The following is a 17979-nucleotide window of genomic DNA, read 5'->3' as shown; positions in this document are numbered from 1 at the left end:
CTGCTGTTAAGAAATAAGAATAATCAGGACAAAGATAGAGGAACATATGAATTTATTGGCAAACCCAAAGAAAATTGCCTAAAATATACAGAAGAGAAACACAGCAGATACAAAGTTGTAACCTTGTATATTTACAGAACCATCACAATGATTTATTAAATTATACAGCAGTTTTTAACTGTAAGAAAAATGTGTTACCTTCAATTAATGCAATAAACCTTCATTAAATAAGAACTTGTCCAGTGTCTCCCAGTGTTTAGCAGCTACATAATAACCCTGTATCCACTGTTTTATTTTTTTTATTTGAGTTGATTCTCTTGTCAAAGTATCACAGTCACAATTATGTCTCATTTCAAGACATGAAAGAGAGAATAACCAGATTATTGTAGGCTATTTTCTTAACAAAGCTTTGTGGATTTAAATATTGCGAGTTAACATGCAGTTCAACGGGAGCTCAAATAAAACAAGACATGTCCTTTACTGCTCAAGGATTCATCTCGGGGTGGGGGGAGAGGGGGGGACAACTGCAACTTAGGGGTGTCACTGACATACTGGATGAAACTGGTTACACATGAGTTGATAGAAATAATAATCAGTAAATAGACACTGGCCACACATCATATCCTCACACCAGGCACTTGTATAACCACATCCAAACTATATCACATTTACTGCACGCTGAACCTGCTCGTCACAAATAAATACAACCTGTATGAAAGCAATGTATTCAACACAAGACAGACAAATATTTGTGCAAATGTTTCAAGGAGAGAAGAAAAAAAAAAAAAAGCTGTTAAGACTTGACGTGATAGACAAGACTCGTGTGTTGAGAGGCATCGGCCAATCCAGTTTTGCTTCAACATGTCAGTAGTATCAGGATCAACAAAAACAGATGAGAAACTTTCAGTAACCCTGTTGTTTTAGAGAATTTGCTAAAAATTCAAATGCCGAAACAGAAAACCAACAGTCTCAGTTTATACAACCGTGTCTGTTACCTCATCTAATAGGCTACACTTTTAATTATACTATACAACATTTACATCGTTGAATTGCTTTTTCACATTGCTCCTTCGTTTCTGCCACCAAATCATATGGATGCAATGAGTCATCTGAACCTGTTGTAAAAAATAATTGTAGGTATTTACTATCAAACTATAGTTATTTGTCATTTCTGAACATCTTCGAACCACATGGCAATTTGTCATTTGTTACATAAATTCAAAAGTTTTGTTAGTACAAAAACTGCTCAAATAATTACAAACACGACTCGTATCTGACTACAGTGATTATTACAGTCTTCAATCATTAGGTCACATTTAGGAAAGATGTTAAACTACAAACTCTTAGCATACAAAGGACTATGTGCTTTAGGCAGTTAAAACTGCAGACATTGATTTTTGAACAGAATCCTGTCTTGAAACAGACACTTTACCACCTTTAACATCAACGCGTTTCACAAATAATGTCTCCATTCATCAAATGGAGAAACAGGAGACATTAGATTATTGTGCCAATAGAAGTATTTAACATGCATGGACACTATACTGAATCTAAACATGTTATTGCTATAAAAAATTAATGCAAATGGAAGTTTCCACTTGCGTGTTATTACTTCAACCGTGGTTCTTTATACCATGGAGTACCAAAAGTATGCAGGCTTGTATTCAGAGTACAGACTACCAACAGGGGATTTCATAGATCGGTGCCCATTGAGCCAGAGAGCAGGAAGCTGAAAATTTACATACTCCTGGTCGTCTGGGACACACTGTCTGACAAACAAATACTTCATCAAAAACAGGGATAGAGACTTCAGTGGTTTGGGGGAGATATTAACCAGCAACCAACAGCAACCTTTTTAACACCTACCAAATTGATACCACGTCAAAAATGGCAAAGATAAACAGGTTTTTATGTACAAGTGCATGAGAAAAAAGGACACACGTCTTCAACAGAAGTGAGAAGTATTTCCAGGAGCGCTCCCGGGTGATGGGAGAGGCAGGACCCGTAATGCAATGGTGGTGGATTTATACAACTAGCCTTGCTTTGAAACCCATTACTCCAGCTCTGTCAGCAGTTCAAGTTACTGCATCAGTTCTTCATACCCTAAAATAAATAACTCGATTCAAACTCAATCAAAAGAATCAATAACTGAAGCACAACACTACAAGACCTCCTTCATAGTTCTCCTCAACTGTGGCATGAGTCCCAGCAAGCCTCCGTACATTCATTATACTTCATAGATGACAGCAGAGTGACACAGACTCTTCGTCTGGTAGCTGAGGCCAAAGTTCATACTAGAGGGTGAAAGGAAGAAGTAGCTGGAGACAAAAGAGTGATAGGAACAGCGACCGGCCACATGGGTGGGCTGGAAACCTGTTGTTTGACAGGTTGTGCCTGTTATTCAAGCAGGTCCTGTGGAAAGAGAAGAACATAACATACCGGTGAAGCCAGAACCAACACAGGTGAGCAAACAAGAAGCCATTATGGTTATGTTTACTCACACTCCTAACTCAGCTGACCTAGTTGTAGGTCAATTAATGTTAATGCCTTAACTAATGTACAATCAGGATCTGAAGAAAAACAGCTGGAATGTCTGACTTACTCAGGACTGAACAATTAATTGAAATTTTCTCGAAATCACAATATGGCCGACTTCCATTTTCAAATCGCAGGAAGCAAAATATTTGTTAAAAGCTAAATGTGTGTCAAAATACCATTTTAAATTAAATATTGTTGTGCTGCAGAGATGTACTGGCCTACACATCATATTCTACAGACTTAAGGAAACATCTTTGTTTGGTACAGATACCTGCAAAAATCACACTGTTATCATTTTAATATGCATTTCAATGAAAATGAGAATAATGATGTAAAAATGATCATTCCCTCTAATATCGCAAATCATATCACAATTGTAATGTCAGTCAAAATAATCGCAATTAGATATTTTTTCAAAATGGCTCTGCCCTAGACTCTCTAATAACTTGGGCAGGTTACTGTTGTATCTAAACATTGTTTCAGTTTTGGGAAAATTATTTGCGGCCAACAGGAGCTGCAAAGTTTAACCGTCTCCACCCATCAGTCCTGATTCCAACTTGCCTGTTCAGGTCACCGTATCAGCAAATATTAGCTTATCGCAGGTGTTTTGGCATCAGTGGCCAAAAAGTAACAAGAAAAATTACAGTACCAAAGATATGTTTGTAGTAATTTAAAAACAGTGTCGCTGTTACATAGTAGAGAGAAGTGACAGGTTTCTTTTTCAACTGTAAAATGTCCCGCTTGGTGAATATGTTCTTAAAACAACACATTAGCAATCCTTATCAAAATTGTTAAAATATTAGTATTAACTAGTAAATAATTATTGTTTGAAAAGCTCAAATATATATATCAGCCTCCAGAATCCATTATTAGTATTATAAGTATTAGTGGGTTATTATGTTGTCCTGTTGCCGTCTGTACAGTGGGACGGCACAGCTTCCTCATGGTGGGGTCCTTAATGTTTAATAGGTTGACAAACAAGGTTTTCTTTCTACTGTACATTGATAAACCCATGCTGCATTTCTGTACAAAATAAGTACATAATATTATCTGAACTTATATGAAACAATAATTAGCAACATCTGAAAGTTTCTAGGGTTGAGTTCAGAGACGCAAATATTGTCTGGTATCCTTTACAATGATTCATTATTGCAAAAAATATTATCACCTATGAAGCTACAGTAAGTTTTTTGTCTTTACATCAAGATGTATTGTAGATTGTTTTTGGTCCATTATTTATTTCTCATGTGCGAAAACTCAACCTAAAGTTAACTTAACCTACATAAACTCTTGACAATAGTGCGGCCAAGTAGCTACTGACTGAAAACATAAACCTCCAGTTTTTGTTTTCTATGTTTAACTGCTTTGAATTTCTACATGACATCAAGCAGGCATCAAGCTTTAAGGATACACACGTATGCCACTTGTTCCCCGGCAAAATAATGGCCCAGTGTTTACAGAAAAACCTGGTTTCTATCTTAGTTTGTGTGTGAGGGAGGAAGAATATCCACTGTACCTCATCTGAGTCGTCATGAAACTCTATCTTGCCGTTTTGAGCGTGGTTGGTCTCCAGCGGGTCGTCCATCCCTTCAGCAGCATTGTCCTCAACATGTTGCTGCAGAACAGAGTACCTGTGAACCAAGAACCTGCAGGGAACATTCAAATGCTGTTAGGTCACTCAAAACCGTCTGAAAAATACAGAAAAACACATAAAACACAATGATGGACAGTAAAATAAAAGTGGTAACTCAACCTCAGACAAAAAATAGTTTGTTATCCTGGAAATATTATAAGTCTTGGTTGTGTTTGGAGTGTAATTATGTGTGGAAAGATACACTAACCTGCCACCGCAGACATATTTCTTGACGAAGACGACTCCTGCTGCAATGCTCAGCAGCATGATGATGATGACTGTTATCACAATGGGTACAGACTTGGATGTGCTACTATCTACCTGTAAAATTAACAACAGACAAAAAAACAGGACATGAACAGATATATTGCAAGTAAACATACAACACACGTAAAACTGTATTCTATATAGTATTTTATATTATTTCTATATATCATTAGTAGGCAGAAGTACTAACCAGGGGTTGTGGGCCCAGCAGGTCGCTCACACACCTCTTACTGAGGTCAATCTCTTTACGCTCAGGCATCTGTCCTCCCTCACATTTATCTCCAGGGATTCTCCTGTAGCTGTGGACCGAGAGCACATCGGCGATTTCAGGATCAGTCAATCAAATGTGTACGATATTTAGTTGAAGGTTCGCACATGGCTTTGACCGATAAGCAGATTCATATTCACATTGCTTTAAGAAGCAAAACATTAAACATATGTGATGCATTTTTAGCCCTATTGCTTTTAATAATTTATTTATCAATTAATAATTTATTTTAAGATTTTTTAAACTGTATGTTGTTATTATCACAAGTACAAACACACTGATTATTCTGCATCAGCTTTCCTACACAATTATTTAAATGGATTTTCATCTACTGTGGAATAATTATTCACTTTCTATTAAGTATATTAGTATTTGTGCATCAGGAGCACTGTTAGATGGCGCTGTGTAGTTCTTGTGTACTTTAACTCAGGATGTTTGCCATGTGTGGACTACGTCTTGGACTGCTGCTGATTGTTTCTCTTTCTTTCTTAGTGCATATGTTTTTATTTGCATTTGTTACATTTTGTGCACACACTGCTGACTAATTTCCCTCCAGTATAATGATGATAATCTTCAGGCAGTTTGTGTGCACTGTCTTTGTATTTTTGGTTCTTCCTCATTGAAAATACGTTGCTCACTCTCACCCTCGTCAGCTTCCTCTGACTGCTCTCTGCATGACAACTACTTCCTCATTCTGGTCACTTCTGGTCACTCTCTCTAAAATAAAATGCTGTCATGGCGATGCAGCGGGACAAAATATGTTCTACACTTGTCTATATATAGTTGATGTTGTAAATTAAGAAATTATCTTGTCAAAAATATTCAGGGCCATTACCGCAAAATGAACCTTTTATTACGATCCCTATTACAGTAAGACACTTAAAAATAAATGAAGATAATCATCAGGCTGACTGTAGAAATACAGATCAGTTGAAGCAAGTCATGTAATTGACAGTTAAAGGAATTGGTCAACACATTCATCTTATACATCTTGTCAAAGAGGCATTTCCTGTTTATGGAATAGTATTATTTTCATTCATTAACTAAAGTTAAATGATACAAACATGTTAAACCAAATCATTGACATGCAGAGATCTGTTGTATTCAGAGAGTGAAGCTCAAGTCTTACCCACTAGTCTGCAGTTGCTCCTCTTTTCCGTGCAGACAGAACTCCAGCACTTTGCCTTTCAGGTCTGGCTGCTCAACACACTCTGAGCTGTTCTCTTTACGGTAATATCCAAAGTCGCTGCAATGAGGCAGGAGATGCACGGTTGGTAAGCAAGGGAGGAAGAGAGAAGACGTAACCCTCATTAACTCTTGCTTTTGTAATTAACCGATTGTTTGGCTAAATACTTCATTTGAATTCACAATTCATTTGTACTTAAAGGAAAAATCCACTCCAGGATACTCTTACTCTGCTGTTCGGTACCAGTTTGGGATATTAAATGTGGACTCCTCCACATATTACTGTATTTTATGTTTAAAAGGAATAATTTGACATTTTGGGAAATGTGCTTTTTTACTTTCTTGATGAGAGTTAGACAATCCATCCTTAAAATACAACGCTGGAACCAGGAACCTTGTCGTCTCCATGAGGTTTCCAGGCAAGTCCAGGAAGTTAAATAGTCCAGCACATAATCTCCCTGAAAACCTCAATGTCGTTTTTACATTCTGGTTTTTGTACAGATGAAACAAATGACAGATAAGCTAACCAGCTGCTGGCTCCAGCTTCATATTTAAATGACTGACATGAGAGTGGCATCATCTTCTCATCCAATTCTTTGCAAGATAGCGAATAAGCATAATTCCCAAAATGTCAAACTCTTCCTTTAAACTGCATCCATTACAGATACACATTTGTTTGCGCTCCAATAACAGATTTTGAAGTTAATCACATTTAAATGAGCAACATTTAACCTTCACTTAGTGTAAGTGGATGTTTACACAAGTAATTTTACTTCCAATAAAAACAGATGACAGCCAATTAGCAGTATTACTGTAGCAGCCACCCAGGACAGGTACATAAACAACAAAGGTAAGTTTAAATCTATTATTATCTAACGAGATCTACTTTAATAATGACGCTGAGTTGTTGTATTTAACATTTTGAGTGTGCATTTCAAAGTCTTACCACAGGAAGTCATCCAGGGTGCACGGACACACGGTTGGCTGGGTGTTGACCTGGTAATCTCGTCCGTTCCAGCATACAGAGTCCTTCCTCAGACGCAGGAACTTCTCTTTGTAACCCAGCATGCAACCATCATTGGGGTCGCTGATGTCATCAGAGTGGGCCAACCACTGCACATAGTCCTTGTCATCACCTAAAAACATCGATATTTTGGATTCAGATTTCATAACATTGTTATAATCTCACACAAATGACAAAATATTTTTAAATGTACCTAAGTTCAAATCATTTTGTTGTACCAAACATATTATCATTCCACTTACAGTCTCTGGTGAGGAGATCCCTGAAGTCAATGGTGATGGAGATCCAGTACTGGCTGAGGAAGGAGTCTCTGTAGCCCCAGATACTGACATTCATGGAGCGAGCGCCCGGCTCTGATGCCAGACCAGTAAAGTAGATGGGTTCTTTGGTGAAGGTGTACGTACCCCAGCACTGTCCCTCATCAGTAGAGAATCTGCCAGGACATCAAAGAAAGAACAAACATCAGCATAAACCAAAGAAACTTTAAAGTAAAGCAAGGACACGTGAGAGGGAGTGGTACAGAGTACAATACTAGCACAAGGCTAACCTCAAGCATGTTATTGCTTTTATGCAACATTTAATTTAACATCATGCTTTAATCTGAACAATGTCAGGGGGCACTAGGTTTAGATCCCTGATCCCTCTCAGATGTACGTCACATTGGATAAAAGCGTCTGCTAAATAAAATTGTAAATTGTAAATTGAGTTTGGTCCTCTGTGAAAAAACAATTCTTCACTGTTGTTAACAGCCTGTTATGTCTGACAAATTCCTCTGGTTTACATGTAAGAGGTGATTCATTGAGTGCTGTGCTGAACATTAGATGCAAGAAAGGTTTGTTGTGTAGTGGACTCTTGTACCGGGTTCACCTGGAACCTTGGAAACATCTCTTATCAGTGTTCCCATCCTAATATTCCTATTTTGTTGTTGTTATTGTGGAGGTCTGTGAGTTGACAACTCAAAAGGCTCTTTTCATGAGACATCAGACCTGCCAACCCTGGAAGAATTTTTTGAGTACCACTTCCGCAACCTAGATATGTCGGATGCAAATCACTTTCGTTCGCACAATGAATTACTGTACATAATTTGCAAACATTAGCATTACATGCGTACATCATTTGCATAGATGCAGCAGTCAAAGAGACAAACATTTGAGGGAAAATTTTGTGCAGATGTCACTACGGTTAGTTGATCCTTTATGCCTGTTTGTCCATTTGTCTTTCACCCGCCTAAACACAGCTTACCAAGGAACACAGTTTAATTTAGGCTACACACTAACCTCCCACTACTGCTGCATTTATATCGTTTCTATTGTATCAACCTCCACAAAAATCAAACTTCAAGCCAGTTTGATTTTTGAAAATATGATTTTCAGCTAATTTGATTGACAATGTAGTTGTAAAACCCAAACCAGCCTGAACAGACTATTTTGTGGCTACAATGAAATAAATATTTTAGAGCTGGTTAATACAACAGTTCTCATTACAGGGAGGCTATTACTTAATGGATATGAACATGACTGTTGAAACCGTAGAAGTCATCACATCTCACCTTACATATTGTACTAATTTGCAGTGAGGGGGTGGTTCCTTGAAAATTTTCCTGGAGTAGGCAAAGTTACAGACTACAGTGCCAACACACACACACACACACACACACACACACACACACACACACACACACACACACACACACACACACACACACACACACCTAGCAGACCACAGGCCCATTCTGCCTTTTACACACACGTAACGTTAGGGTAACGTTATTGGCGTTAAATATTTTCCCAGAGTTGGAAGGTCTGTGTTAACTTAACTCAATTCACAATTTCAACTTTCCACATCCACCCCAGTCCGTTTACGTTTGCAAAGGAGTTAAAAGTAGCGTCCTCACTTGAGGAAATAGGCAGCTGGAGTGAGAAGGGGGAACGAGAGGGTTACGATCAGTGACATGATGCTGTCGATTTGCGGTCTCTTGAAATGACATTGCGCATTTGTCAATCATTATCATCCCCACTTGATATTTGGGTGAAGGCTGGAGAAATGTATCCGGTGCTATGATTGGTCGAACTCTTCTTCTTCTGTTGCTTTTCAGCAGGCTACAAGCTGCTGCCTCTTGCTGTTAGATTTGAGTACTGCACGTGCACAACTGAACCATGGGTGTATGAATTGAACTCACAGGCGTCCCCAGATTTTTGCGTAGTTTAGAGTGACAAATCGTATCAGCGTACTTTGATGTCTAAATATGTACCTGCTACACAAAATGCGAATTTAGACATGTGACAGCAGAAAAACACAGGTGTAAACAATAAAATGAAGGATGAAGGATGAATTCCATTTAGCTGCTTCAGTTTCAGGGTCCTGGTGTCGTGCGCGCTGGCTCACTGTCACACTGACTTGACTTATTTGGACACTTGAATGGAACAGAGCCGTCGTTGATGTTATACGTAACACCTGTGCTTTTCCTTCTATGACAAGTCTAAATGTCCGCTGTGAAAAATGTCTATTACAGTGAGTTTTAATTGAATTATTTAATTAATTAGAAAAATAAAAACAGACTTCTCCAACCATCAGTTTATACTAGTCCCTCCGACTCACCTGATCTTGTTGATAGGTTGAGTGGGACTGTGCTCCACAGCCACCAGCAGTCCTCCAGAGTCCAGAATAGCATAGTGATGGGGTCCATCAAGGGCCTTTATCCATGTGTACCCCCCATCATCAGAAACATACACATCAGGTCTCATCACTGAGATGGCATCACCAACACTCCCTGATGGAATATGTGAGATACACAGAAATAGTCAGATACGACAAAAGCTCAAGCTTATCCAATTAAATCATTCCCGCTTATCTCACACAAAACATTGATATTGATTAACAAATTATATGAAAAAAGCTCTGAACTGAGAATTACCATGAGCTAAGATGAGACCCACAGCGTTTGGTTCACTCAGAGGCAGCATTGGGACGTTCAGCCTCATAGCAGTACTGTAGGCTGCGTGGATGTGGAGACTGCACTGTAGACACAAACACAACCAGCAATTACTATCTGGCCATTTATAGCAACGGCACTGTGAAAGTCACTGACTATAAGTGCAAACACTGCAAAGATACATGTATTGTGTTTGCACTGCAATCCAAAAGTAATTTTTTATCAATTCATCATACAGTGGAGTACTATCAGACACTGTAACTTCTAAATATACACAGATTTCATCAAGACTGCTCAAATTTCTATTCTTGTACTTCCTCCAGAGACACCAGTTTCCTCTCTTTACCTTGTCTGGGTCTTTAGCTGTAGCATCACATTTGCTGTTGGCAGGTTTCCGCAGGGGAACCCATTCCCCTCCCTGATCAAAGGACACCACAGACTGCACGGAGTTATCTGAAACAACAAGGCAAAGACATTTACAGGCAGTCTTAGGTGTTTAGCTGATGGTCCCATCCAGAAACAATGTGGGCAAATAAAGCTTAAAGTCTATGACCCTAAAATAAAGAGAGCGAGCAATGCAAGGGTCACATGGTTACTGCCCTGGCAACAATCGTGTAGCCACAGAATGGTCACGTAGTCAGTGGCGGTAAGAAAAACAGTAGATTAAATTAAAGGAGAAAGACAGAAGGGGTTTTCAACTAAATACAGTGAGCAGCAGACATGATAGAGTTAAGATTTAGCTGGTTATGTGAGGTATTTCTGCCCAAGTGTCAGCCAGCCGCTTCAGACAGACAGCACATCTAACACTGAACAGCTAATTAAATATTTACCTAACGCCCTCCCTCTGGCATGTAATAGAGAAGTCATATGTGTCTGTGTTTCTGTGGGAATCTGAGTACAGGCGTGTGTTGCCATTCCTTTATCTAAGCACAGGCACATGAATAGATCTACCTTCAGCCAGGACGCTGGTGATGAAAACTCCTCGCAGGGAGGTGACGTTAGTGAAGTCTGTATCGCCCCCCGTGGTGGTGTAAAGGTGGCGCTCCAGTGACTTGGAGTAAACAGTGCCGCGGTCATCTGATGCATAAATGGTACCAAATCCTGTATCTATGGACGTAGAGAAAAAACACAAACAGGTTCACACATCAGATGAAATTCGGGTGCGAGGTTTCAGAGCTGGTGACAGGAAATAATGTATTGATGATAATGAAGTATGTGGAGACATTACACCAATATGTGATAGTTGAACATCTCATTCCAAAACCATGGGCATTAATATGCTGCCATAACAGCCTCAGCTGTTTCAGAATGCTTTCTACAAGACTTTGTAGCCTGACTGCAGGGATTTGCTCCCCAGTGTTTGTCAGGTCGCTCACTGATGTTGTGCTACCAAACCTGGTGTTCTAGCTCATCCTAAAGGTGTTGGAGGGCTTAAGGTCACAGATCTCTGCAGGCCAGTCAAATTATCATACTACAAACTCGGAGAAACCATTTCTCATATGGAGCTGGCTTTGTACAAAGAGGCACTGTCATGTTGAAACAGTAGCGGGCCTTCCCCAGACTGTTGACACAATGCTGGAGACACATTGTCTGAAATATCCTTGTATGCTATAACAATAAGGTTTCTTTTAAATGGAAATAAGAGGCCTAACACAAACCATGAAAAGCAGCCAAGTACATAGAGGTATGTGGGCAGGTGTGAAGGGTAAGTAAACTACTGAAATGTGTTTTATAACATTAATAAATGTGAAAAAAGTTTAAACTTGTTTTGAAACTTTTTCACATCTGACAAAACATGTAACCATCATTTGCACGATATTCTGTACATGGACAAACACACAGTCTGTCTCCTACTCTTCTATATCGTTGCCACTGGACTGATGATGATGACTAAACGTATAAAGTTGCTGTACTGACCTCCTGGCTCATCGACGTGCATGAAGACCATTTCGTCATTGGCTGCCAGAATGGAGTAGAACTGCTCGTGACCAACAGGGGGCAACTGAGCCATGTTCCAGGTGTCACCCTGGTCCACTGACACATGGATCATCCTCAGAGTGCCCTGCAGAGACAGTAAAACACAGGAGTGTTGAGTGAAAGGAAGTGTGATTACTTCATGAAAATGTACTTATTAAATTCATAAAACCAGGCAAAAGAAATGAATCAGAATCAGATTCATGTGTACGACTAAGCACACAATATGTGTCCTGAGAGCTCAGTAAGTGCAGCAATATCTACATGGAGCATATATTTAACAAACTATTATTATATATAGACTCTGACAGTTTCAATAAATTGGTTGATACAGAAGGAGAAACACGAATGTGCATCATCATGCTGTTTTCTATCATCATTTCCCCATCAGTTGTGAAAACACCATCAACACTTCCCCATATTTACCAATAAGTGACACTGAGGCTTTTTCTCATAAACACAGAGGTATAAATAAACAATATTTTGCCTGTGAATGCCTGATCATGTTTCAGCATACTGACCTTGCCTGTCATTACAGAGGCAAAGAGGAAACGTCCACCCAGGCCGAAGGAGTAGATCTTACTGGCGACAGTTTTGACAGTTTTTCCGTAGTCTGTCGTCCTCCTCAGGTCCAGTATTCCCCGGTCACCTGAAACAACGAAGACAACTTAGAAATGAAAACGCTGAAAGTGCAACGATTGTATGCAAATTTACGAGTGTAACTAATAGCGACAAGCAGTGTTTAAAGGAATAAAAGGTTAAATATAAAAATAAGGATATAGGTATAAATACTTTGCTTCATCTGTCATCAATTTCATTCTTTTTATTCATAATCCAACCCAAACCCAGTCACTTATCTTTTTATCTTCAGAAAAATTAAAATACATTATTTTCAATGTTCTGTTCCTCAACAATCTATATGTGCATAAACAAAACTGATGAGGTCAAAGCAGATCTGGGTTGAAGTTGTACATGATCATTTTTCATTTTATTTTTTGCTATAAGAGGAGAGCTCTTACTGCAGGATCCATTGAGGTTGGCTGTGAAGAAGATGGTATTTTTCCTTCCCCTAGAATCAGAGTGGAAATACCAAGAATTTCATGTAAGAGAGTCAAAAGAGTCAAGGACATCTAAGCAAAATAGATGTAGACTGCTTTGTTAATACGGATATTACAGATCTCAGTATGCTTACATCTCAATAAATAACAAAATCAGGCTGCATGAAGGAGGAAATTATGTCTCATACAAGGTTTTTTATGCATTCTCTTTCTTTCCCTATAATAGGTTTGGCTTTATTTTTCAAATAAGTATCACTTGACATGACTTATCAAATGAAACCAGCATGCAGCCATGCCCTTCCTAAATATTTACTTTATTTTGAGTATTGTGTTTGACTCCTGCCAAAGTTGAACATGACCCATTTCCCTGCATCCTGTTCACATCAGTGTCTCTCAGAATAATAATAAAAGCTTATGTTGCAAGACTGTTTTGTACATGCAGCTCTCTCAGACACTGTGACCTTGAAAGTAAAGCCTTCAAACTGAAACAAACAAAAAAAAAAACATTTACAGCTGCCAAGGTTACTAGGAGATGCGTACAAGGAAGTGCCTCCAAAACAACAAGACTACTGCGGAGTTTGGCCACAACAGAGCTAGTCAAGCAGTCACTGACTGCAATGCAGTTTTACTGCCTTCTTTACAAAGGTGCAGCAACTATTTAAGTCCAGGAAGAAAAATTGTGAACATGTTTGTCTTAAGCTAAATAATATTTTTACAACTATAAGCAAGAGAGATTAAATTAACATAACTTTTAAACAGGCCAAAACATGGTTAAACATAGTTAGGTTTTGATCACTTATCATTCACAGTAAAGAATGTGGAGCTCCACCTGTAATAATTATTTTGAAACTAAAAGAAGTGACTAACAGATAACATATCACTTCATGAAATCTTTTCTACATGCCAAACCAATAAGAATGGAGTTCTTCTACTCCTCTATGATCCCACTGAAAAGTAATATTTCCCTGAGACACAGACAATAGGGGATATTGAATAACACTTATGCTTGTTCACTGAGCACCTGACAAAGGTGCAAACATTTTCAGTTTGACTCGCCTCTTACCATTTCACCAGACACACCATGTCGTGGATCTTTTTCCAGGTGCTGCCAAAATCTTCCGACACCCACAGTTCATTCTGAGGACAGAAAAAAAAAGTTTTCTTAAAAAATGAACTCACAGTTCAACTGCAATGGTGCCACTGTTTACATGGGTCACACAGGCCTTCGTATACTAGAGCTGCCAATAAACACCAAGCCCGTGTTAATAAATGTTCTCTAAGCAAACACATAAAGAATGATTGACCAGCAGGAGTATTGTTGTTATGAGGAAGTAGGAAGTTGGAAGTTGAAGATGATGGCCTTCAAATTAGGTCAATTACTCGGTTTTACAATAGGCCACGAAAAGGTCACTCACTCTCTTAAATTAATGACAGATTTCAAACTACTAATAATCTGAGATATTCTTACATCCTCACAGGTTACTTTACAAACAGAATATCTCTTTTTAACATTCACTTCTTACACTGTTGCTGAGGACCAGCAGCGCATTGGAATTCTCAGGGTTGTATGTGATCTGCATCAGGGGGACGAAGGGCAGGTCCAGGTGGATGAAACTCTTTCCGAAGTCATCGGACACAAAGATTCGTGACCCAAGAGTTCCAGACACTTCACCTGTCAGGATCACCTACGAGCCAAAATTCAGACTGATGAAGCCATGTAAGGGGATAAGATGTTAAAAGGCTGTTTACAGTACTTGACTCACTTTCCCGGAGTTCTCGGGGCCGATGGCGATGCCAAACTCTGATCTGATAAAGGTGTTGTTTATGAGGCTGGTCACATCCTGGAATGACTTCCCGTAGTTCTCACTGGCAAGACAAGTGGTTTCAGCCATGTTATATCAAATACAAACAAAGAAGATAAACTACAAAGATAATAAAACACACCTTCGATAGAGTTTAGACTGCCCGAGTCTTATCATGAAGAAGGGGACCTGAAAAGTCGTCAAAGCCAGGATGACCTGCCAAGAAAGAAGGTTCAGCTTGAGGAAAGTGGAACATGAATCATTTATTAATGCGCATGAGACCCTGATGGTGAAGGAAGTCATTATGTGATGTGAGGCTCTCCCTGTCATTTTCATACAGTGTACTGTGTACTCATGTCACACAGGGATTAACACTGCATGAGAGGCCTGTTAGGTGCAGAACTCACCCCTGTGCCATCTCCAACCCAGGCCAGTGACACCGACCCGCTCAGGTCATTGAAGGTATACTGGAAAATAAAAGGAGAAAAAAAAAATCATTTTCATGTGTTTTATTTGTGTGATGTGTGAATGCAGATGTTTGAATGATCCCACATTATGAGAGGAAAAACCGTTTCAGCCCAGCCGACAAAGAAAAGGACAAACTGACTACACAATAATAAATTGTATTGAACGCCTATTTGTGAATTTTGCCTGCAGACTGTGTATTTTGGCTTCGACTGCCACCGTGTCTCCCCTTACCATGTGTTCAAGCATGTAAAAAGTGAAGCACCACTTATCAGAACAGACAAGCATTTCAGCGAGCACGAGGCTTCTTGCCAAACGCTCTCAGCACAGACTTCTGAAAACCATATTAAACCTGAGGTCGAGAATCAAATGTTCCCTCTGCCAATAATTTTGTGCACATCAAGTCAATTTAGCAGTGTGGAAACAACCAAAATACTTCTGCTTTCACTGTCAGAGAGAGTCCTGCTGGCTGATGCAACGGTCTTCAATCCTGAATCTCATTCTGTGGCCTTTTAATCTTCAATTACGTGGACATTCACAAACTGTTTCAGGCAGATCTCTTTCTGCAGCTCATGCTGTAAGCAGCTCTAGTACCGGTGGGACCTGCAGCAGTAACCTCGAGGGGAATGACGACGCTGAGCCTTTAGGAATTCTGTCGACTTTAGATTACTGAGGCCGAGTATACAAAGGCTGCAATGCAAAGTTGATCACATGGCAATGAGGAGCTAGGCAAATAAGCAGCACAGGACTCCGATGATGTCGGCTTCCTGTTTGTTTTCAGGAGAGCATTGAATTGTTGCCTAGACATTTTATAAGCTGCGTTAATATTGGCCGCTCTCTCTTTCTGGCAAAATTCTGTGCTTAAACTCTGAAATCCATTGCACATCTGGTGACACCGCATTTAGCCCTCTTTACTGTCCAGGAATTAAGAGCAAGTAAAAACAAAATACTGTAGCCTGTGTATCCTGATAGACTCCCTGCGTGCCGACTGCTTTCACTGCCACACAAACACAGCTTTTAACTACAAAATAACTACCGCACAGCCAGTCACAAGGATTCTCCAGGGCCAAATCCCTGTCTGCTATCAGGCAGATTTACACCCAGTGAGGCAGAGAAAAGTGGGATCCTCAAATACAGAATATACAGCTGCTTCCTTGAGAAGAATAAGATATATAGGTCATAGTTAGTGGAGCATTTCAGAGGTAAACCGGTCGGGTGGTGATTCAGTGGAAGAAAATAGGCGTTGTTACTGCTTCACTACATTGCATAGCAGTATTTCACTGCACCAAATATTAAAGAAGACACATAATCATGGTGCTGCACAACTAGCAGCCAAAAAAAATTAGAGATATAGGTAAAGCTACACTTTAAATGTGTCAATTTCATGATAATACACTGGATATAATGTTTTAATTGTATGTTTTTGTTTTACAAGTCAAAAAAAAAGAAATAGCTGCTGTGCCAGTAGCCTCCATGCAGTTGTTATTCTGGGCTGCAGAGCTCACAGTTGGATGGAAAACAGCCCATCAGCGGCTAGTTTCTGAGTACACTGAATAGCTGATTAGGCCTGTTAGTGCACCTGGTTCGCACCTGCGCAGCATCTCCTCTGCTCCCATTTAACTGTGAGACGAGCAAAGTGGAAACAGGACCTCAGTTTAGGTAACTTACACTGTGGGTGTTTTCAGCTAACTTGGTGTCGTATCCTTGAAGAGCTTTGCAGGAGTCGCCCTGCTCGGTGCTTCTTCGTTTTATCTTGTGGTTTGGTGATGGAGCCAGCCATGCAGGCAGAGACCTCTTTACGATTTTCGCAGCTCTCTCCACTGTGTTTGAATCCCTCACAAAAACCGGCTGTCCGGAGGGTTTGGATCCCCGCTGGAAATCTAAACCGGCTGCGAAAGTTAAAAGCGATAACAGCAGATAACAAGGCAGCAGAAGTCCCATCCTCGCTGTTAGTGTCACCGGCACAGAAAACAAAGCAAAGAAGGGGGGAAAAAACACCCCAAAAACGAGTCTTTGTTTATCCTAGTCTTGCCTAGAAATTGAAGGTCGCTACAGCTCTGCCGCGGATGACATCAACTAAACAGTAGTCCTCCTGACAGCGACTGTTTCGGGCTTTGAAAACACGGAGCGCCCTCAAAGCTCCGACTGTTTCCGCGCACAGCAGCGGAAAAAAACAAATATTAAAACGGTGCAAAAAAAATTCGCAATTTCGCAAATTTGAGCGGGGTATTTAACGCCAATTATTCGCGCTGCAACTCCTCAGACCAACATGATACACTGTACCGATCACTCAGAGTGAATCTGCGGGTCGTTGACGGTCTGTGCACAGATGAGACGATCTGATTGGTCGGTCTGCTCCTCTCGGTCCACGAATCCGCTGCTCTGATTGGTTGAATACTAGACAGGAGCTGCATAATTAGCTGTCAGAGGCTGCCAAGGTAGGTTGAGCAATACTATCATGTAAATCCATCCAGCCACAACTTCAATTAGAGAAAAACATGCATTTTCCGGCTACTATCGGTTGTATTTGTGTAGAAAATCTTATTTGGATACAAGTGACATGCTAGGTTGACATTACACCGTATTCCCAATAACAGTGGAATTACACCTTGATGTTTTAGTGCTGCTTTGTGATGAATTTGCTCATGAGCCCCATGAGTCAAGCCACCGGTCAAAAAGTAATGGGCCTAATAGGGAAATAAATCAATAAAAAGAAGAGGAAATGTGAACATAAGCACATGTGTGTTTTGCCAAATGCGATTTCTCTTGTCAAAGTTCAATATTTATTTCCCCAAAGTACAAAAAGATAAATGTAGTTCTGTATGCAAACACA

The 17979-nt window shown here is 39.8% G+C and overlaps 2 protein-coding genes across 2 annotated transcripts in view; one reads left to right on the top strand and one right to left on the bottom strand.

Annotated features, from left to right (window-relative positions):
* ngrn (neugrin, neurite outgrowth associated) overlaps positions 1-17979 on the top strand; it is a 112238-nt gene that overhangs the window by 3111 nt on the left and 91148 nt on the right. The gene's annotated exons all lie outside the window — the stretch shown is intronic.
* sort1b (sortilin 1b) lies at positions 36-17564 on the bottom strand. Its single transcript, XM_067592028.1, has 20 exons — positions 16815-17564; positions 15089-15148; positions 14824-14897; positions 14643-14745; positions 14403-14564; positions 13943-14016; positions 12841-12890; positions 12343-12470; positions 11765-11909; positions 10799-10954; positions 10194-10300; positions 9830-9932; positions 9514-9685; positions 7158-7348; positions 6838-7027; positions 5836-5952; positions 4629-4737; positions 4380-4492; positions 4055-4184; positions 36-2412 (listed from the first exon to the last, which is right to left on the bottom strand). The coding sequence occupies exons 1-20, from the start codon at positions 17085-17087 to the stop codon at positions 2398-2400; spliced, it is 2472 nt and encodes an 823-aa protein (XP_067448129.1). The 5' UTR covers positions 17088-17564; the 3' UTR covers positions 36-2397.

The sequence above is a fragment of the Thunnus thynnus genome, chromosome 6 (genome assembly GCF_963924715.1).
Source record: "Thunnus thynnus chromosome 6, fThuThy2.1, whole genome shotgun sequence".
In the NCBI taxonomy this organism is placed as follows: domain Eukaryota; kingdom Metazoa; phylum Chordata; class Actinopteri; order Scombriformes; family Scombridae; genus Thunnus; species Thunnus thynnus.
This window is presented reverse-complemented; position numbering and strand designations above follow the sequence as displayed.

Excerpts from the sequence above, each read along its gene's own strand:
- sort1b (XM_067592028.1), bottom strand. The coding sequence starts at position 17,087 with ATGGGACTTCTGCTGCCTTGTTATCTGCTGTTATCGCTTTTAACTTTC. Across the intron at positions 10,301-10,798 it reads CACCAGCGTCCTGGCTGAAG|ATAACTCCGTGCAGTCTGTG; the intron begins GTAGATCTATTC and ends TTGTTGTTTCAG. Across the intron at positions 4,493-4,628 it reads TGCTGGGCCCACAACCCCTG|GTAGATAGTAGCACATCCAA; the intron begins GTTAGTACTTCT and ends TTAATTTTACAG.